Genomic DNA, 6000 nt, shown 5'->3' on the forward strand with positions numbered 1-6000 from the left:
GCACCAGGACTTGAAACTGAAGGAGGTCCATTAGGATGTGTCTATGAACACTGACAATGTATTCACTTGGAGTCATAGCTTCTTGGAAAAACAATGAAGCTCATTATTGACAGATACAAAGCAGCCTTTCTGTTTGTTGTGTATATAATGTTTTCCCTGCATGACAGAAGAGGGCGCCAGATCTCATTATAGGTAGTTGGGAGCCACTGTGCAGTTGCTGGGAATGGAACTAGGGACCTCAGGAAAAGCAGCCTGTGCTCTTAACCTCTGAGCCACCTCTCCAGTCCCACAATGCACCCTCCTTTTTAAGTAAAGAGTTGACCGAGGAAGACCAGCCAAGATGCTCTGTGTGTGTGCAGGAGCACTGGGGACACGGGTGGGAGGTGCTGAGAGTTTGTGGTCTGTCTTTTGTTGCTGTCCACTCTTGGTTTGTCCCAGTATCTCACATGGTTTAATCATCTTAACTTGGGTTATAGACCTTATTCCCCTTTTGGCTTGCTTTAGTTTCCACCTAGAAATATAGAAAAAGTTTAAAATCATAAATATGCTGATAGTCAGCATATTTGAAATACTCTGAATTTCCTGGGTAAAAGAAATTATATAAGCTTGAAATACAAAAACACCAAAAAGAGCACTTGGAAAATGTTTCGATAAACATCGACCTCTTGATTCAAATGAATGAAAATATAATCCAACATTAGAGAAGGAAAATTAGGTGATTTCCTAAAAACATACAGCAAAGCTCTATCATACATTTATACATATATGTATAAGGTTGCTCTGAGGTGTCAAGAGATAGTTAAAACAATTTAGGGGAATCCAAAAGGGTTTTTAGTCATCCAAATGCAAACAATATCTAACAAGACCCAAAGCTGTATTCATCTGAGATGCTAGGGGAAACTTAAGGGTTTTTTTTTCTGCTATATAATAAAGATTCATCTGGAATTAAATTTGATAGATTGTGGTATTCACTATTTCTTTACAGTGATAAAAGCAGTAGCACTTTGCAATGAATTCTGCATATAAGTTCAAGACATGTATCTACATACTACTTCCCATGGAGATAATTGTGAATGTGTACAATGCATGATATGAAGGTGTACTTGTGTGTGTGTGAGAGCATGTGTGTGCATGTGTGTGCGCACGCGCGTGTGTGTATGCATACATACTTGTGCATCTGTGTGTATGTGTGTGTTCATGTGTGTGTGCATTGTGTGTATGTGTGCGTGTCTATGCATGTGTGCATGTATGCGTGTGTGTGCATGCGTGTGCGTGTGTGCGTTGGAAGACAGGGCCTCACTTCGTCCTCCAGGCTGGCCTACATCCTCCTGCCTCCTACTGACATTACAGGTGGGTGGTAGAAATTAGTCCATTTCTAATGCTCGTTGCAAGAGCCGGGCTGGGCAGTTCCTCTCCATTATGACAGGGTGACACCGCGACTCCATTTAATTGACCCTCTGCCTGTCAGCACCAGCTCAGAGCTCTGCTGTCTCCTGCAGCTCATGTCTCAGGAATTTATAGATAAGACCTCTCTTAACCGCCCATCTCATTCCCCTTGCCTGCTCTTTCCAGTCAGCCTGCAAGGCCCTGGGCAAAGAGAGAGGCCGCATTCAGAGATGGCCCCAAGTATTGACTAGACATGGGAAAGAAAGAGCAGGCTAAACCCAGAGCAAGGCAGGAAAGGAAGACAGCTTCTCTGTTCCTGGGATGGGACCACTTGACTTCCATATGATGCTTGGTGGATTCCGTGCCCAAATGAGGCAAACCCACTGCTTAAACAGCCCATTCCCAGGTGAAAAGCAAGGAGTGACTTCTGTGTCCACGCGCCTCGGTGACTATTTGTGACATTCTGCTAAGCAGCTTGGCAACGGAATGTATCATGGAAGCATGTGGAGCCGATCAAAGTATTAACCGTAGGAAGGAGAGGCTCATTTGTATTTGGTATCTTATTATACAATTAGATGAATAAAAAGAAGCACCAAGAAACAAACAAACAAAAAAGCCTGGGATGTGTGTTTGGGGATTGTAAATGTGGAGGCAAAGACAATCATCTAGGCTAGTGCATACAATGAAAACTACTGACGTTCTCCTTGGGGAGGAAAAAGTATTCAGTGAATCTCATTTTGAAAGGCAAGTCTCCAGGAAAGCAGGGACAAGAAAATGAGGCACTTGGAGCACAGAATAACACAAGTTAAAAAGAAAGTTGTGTTGTTCCCATAACCAGTTACTGTACGATGTCTACTTAAAAGTTTGGTTTTTAAAAAGCGATGCTCACAACGTCCACTTGTTCCACATTTGGTCCACTTGCGACAATAAATGAAAAAAAAGTGTGTGTTCACAAATGAGGCTCTGATCCGCCTTTCCAAGAAAGAAGAACGTATGCATTGCGTTACGTAAAGCAAATTGATGGAGCCCATCGTAGCCGTAGCGGGAATGTAACTCACGTTTTAACACATAACGTCCCAAGGAGGCTTCAGTCCTCACGTGTACAGCTCTGGGTCACTCCACGTCGCACCAAACCCTGTGTTCCTTTCTCCACGCACCCAGCGCGCTCCCGTGTTGCGCGCGCACCCGCACTCCCACACACGCACAGTCCCGAGGGGCTCACGGGGACGGCTCTCCCCTCTAGCGGTCACCCGAGCCAGCCCCACGGTCTCACTTTACCTCCCGCGCAGGCAGGATGCCGGCCGCCGCTGGCTCCACAGCTGCCATCGGTCTCCGCCTCTCTCCCCTTCTGGATCAGCAGATTGGGGCCCTCTGTGTTTTCAACAGGTACCATGGTCACGTAGAAGTTACAGCTTCTCCCTCGCCACTAAACCACCCCGACCTACCGCTCTGACAGCAGTGGTCCCGGTCCCCATGGGCAGCATGCTAAAGAAGAGTGGGAGGGGTTCGAGTGGGGTGGGGGGGGGAGAACCTCCGGGCAAAGCCAGGGTGATTTGTAACCAACTTTGTTTCTATTTCCGAAGGCTTTGCCCTTTTCGGTGACACAGGCTGTTGCTATTCCCAGCAGCCTATCAGGAGCAGGGGGAGGACCGTGGCTCCTGGATTGTTTTGCCTTCAGACGCGAGTTGGAAGCAAGAGGTTAAAAGACTTGGGACGCAGAGGCAGTGTTTGGCCACCAGCTAGGGCTTGCTCTTGTGTTGCTGCAATTTGAAAAGAAGCTTAGAAAAAGAAGCATGAAGATTTAAATGCAAGTCTGCAAGCCGAGAGTGGGGAACAAATACCCACAGATGGTATCAGTTAATCTCGCAGAGGAAGACTTTATGTAAAGAAATAAAAGAAGGAAAAGTGTGTTAATTTTCCTTTCCTTTCCTTTTTTTTTTTTTTGAAAGCAAGCCTATTACCCTAAAAGTCATAAAGTCATGACACTCACCAGTTTAAACAAAGCATAAAATGTGTTTGTTTCCACGGGATTTGGGTCTAGGTAAATGCCTTGCATAGCTTTCGCTCCAGGCCTGCAGGACAAATGAAGGCCTGCTTCCAACTCCAAACGCAACGATTCTTTACTAGAGACTTTCCAGCCGAGTTTATAGCAAAGTCGTCCATTTAAAAAATTCACAACTGACCTGAAGAGAGGGGCAGGCAGTGGATCTTCCGTCAGGTTGCTCGTTGCCTTGGCTGGCAGAAGGATCCTCGCTCTGTATTCAGAGACAGCTTGAGCTGTTGTAACACGAAACAAATCAAGGCACCAGTGGGAGGGGTGTTTTACTGGTGTGTGAACTGAACCTGTACTTCTATAAACAGTCCAACAGACGGGAGGTTTTACCTTCGGCTCTGTCCTAGCAAATCACAGCCGTAGAAAACTCGTTGCGTCGTCTCGTAAATCATCCGGAGTGAAAACCAAAATGTTAGAAGTACTAGTAAGACAGAAATTACGCTAGGTGCGTGCACCTGAGTGATTCTTTTCCCAAACAGAGCTTGCTGAGAGAAAATGGAAGCCAAGTAACTAGCCTAAACTCTTTAGAGCTGGGTGTGGCTCAGTGGTTAAGGACTTGCCTGCCAGACACCAGGTCCTGGGGTCGGAGCCTCGGAACAAAAACCAACATTGCAGGTGCTCTCACATCCTTCAAGGCTATCAGGAGTGGAGCTGGACTTCTGAAGCCTCATACTGTAATCCTCCTGCATCATAACTTCCCAGCCTTGTCCAACGCCCTTTGTATCTTCTTGACCTCCAGAGATGCCCCGAAACACCGATTTCACCTTCGCTGTTCTCCTGTAAAAAAAGAGCAGGTCTGTGCTCATCCAGGCCAAGACCTATTCTTGCTTATGTCCCATACTTTGGGTCACAACCAAGTTTGTCACTAGTTACTTCTATATTATTCCCGGGGAAATACAGGAGCAAACGGAAACAAATCTGTAATAGCGCAACTAGTATTGATTATACACCTGCGGTATACACGCTGGTCATACTGGGAAGAACAAACCAAGGCCTGCAGGCACAGCTCAGGCCTCGCTAAGAGAGTAGTAGTTCAAAGTCCACCCAGACTGATGTATCAACACCGAAGAACTCATAGTGCAAAACGGCTGGAGAAACTGCTTATACTTGCTCCCAAGTGTGTTAGGAGGATGGCAGTATTTATCTGTGAGGCCCACATGTCACCTGGTCATAGTCTCTTGCCCAGAACCTGTAATGAACTTAGCGTGGGGTGGAACATAGGTTCTTACCTTTGGTGACTTGTAGAAATACTTTGTTTTATGACAAAACTCCCCACTACCACCACCACCACTCACCCCAACACCCACCAGGCCTGTGTTAGCAGGAAGTCTTGGATTGCTTGCTGTGGCAGCTGAGTAGGCACAAGACAAACCCCAGTTCTAGAATGCTTTATGATTGTAAGTGACTCAGTAACCCTTGTTCTGCTCTTTGTAACTGTGCTGTTCAGAGACGCCATAGGCATAAACCAGAAGTCAAAAATAACAAGGAAACAACGTGACGGACCACATTGCCGCCTGGCAACAGACTCTGTTTCTTGTCTGGCTATCTCAAGCTCTGGCCTGCGCTCACTTTCTTCTCTTACATCAAAGTTGACTCCACCGGGCGGCACCAGGGTGTGCTGTGTGTTTTCAACCCTCAGAGGCGGTTTCTCCGACCTTGTCCCGCCCTTCTGCCTTTTCCCTTCTCCTTCCCCCCCCCCCAAAGCAATTGATAGCGATCAGGATTCGAGTTACCCAAGGTTAGTCATAGAAGCTAGCACCCTTCTTCGAAGCAGGCAATAAAGCCTGTGCCACCTTTCCCATTCTCGCTGGAAGCAGGGTCTCCCTCCATCCTCAGAAGGAATGCCGCACAGAAAGGCCAGGAATCTGAACACACAGGTCTTGCTGAGTTTCTGTTAGTTGTTACCTTTAGGCTACACTCTGTGGTCCATTCACGCTTGAACATGGCTCTCCTATCTTCACAGAACCTAAGAAGGAGAACAGTTTTCCATGGGTTGTGAGAGCTTCATTTATGGAGGTCCCTATGCCATGTAAAAGTTTAGCCAGATGAAGTTGCCATGGCTGCACAGTTAGCCAGTCTCTTGTTATGGTTGTTCCGGCCATGACTATCATGACATGCTGGGTGTTGAGAAAATCTACCACATACTTCTGCCTCTCCAACTACCAGACTCATCCCTATAAATCTAACGAGCTTATCATTGCTAGAATGTGAACTCAAGAGGACACATTCTTGTGTCCTCCATAGTTCTAGTTCCTGGGAGGATGCCTGTCATGCTATAGATGCTCAACAGATATCTGTCACATGAATGAGTGATCACAGTTAGAACTGTTAGTGGATCAAATGAGTAAAGCTCTTTCCGAAACATCGAACCCCATCTTATGATTTCTTTTTAGGGAAGATACCACCGCAGGATGTCCCAACACAGTCTCAGCCATTAATGCTGATGCTCAAAGCTGTTCTTGCCCTCGGAGAATATATAATCAGCCCCCAGAATGCAGGCACTCCCTTGCTCATATCACTAATTGTTCAGAGGCAGCGCCGCCAAATCTTCAGACACTGCG

At 46.5% G+C, this 6000-nt stretch overlaps 1 protein-coding gene across 5 annotated transcripts in view; it reads right to left on the bottom strand.

Annotated features, from left to right (window-relative positions):
• Slc2a12 (solute carrier family 2 member 12) overlaps positions 1–2966 on the bottom strand; it is a 68657-nt gene extending 65691 nt beyond the window's left edge. For 2 of the 5 annotated variants that reach the window (XM_075947735.1, XM_075947726.1), the window contains exon 1: positions 2665–2955. In XM_075947735.1, coding sequence (XP_075803850.1) covers positions 2665–2779 — 115 coding nt within the window. In that variant the 5' untranslated portion in view covers positions 2780–2955. Of the gene's footprint in view, positions 1–2444; positions 2604–2664 lie in introns of those variants that run through there. The other 3 variants (XR_012907687.1, XM_075947754.1, XM_075947744.1) reach the window with 3 other exon arrangements.
• Positions 2967–6000: the final 3034 nt, after the last annotated feature.

The sequence above is a fragment of the Microtus pennsylvanicus genome, chromosome 1, assembly GCF_037038515.1.
Source record: "Microtus pennsylvanicus isolate mMicPen1 chromosome 1, mMicPen1.hap1, whole genome shotgun sequence".
NCBI lineage: Eukaryota > Metazoa > Chordata > Mammalia > Rodentia > Cricetidae > Microtus > Microtus pennsylvanicus.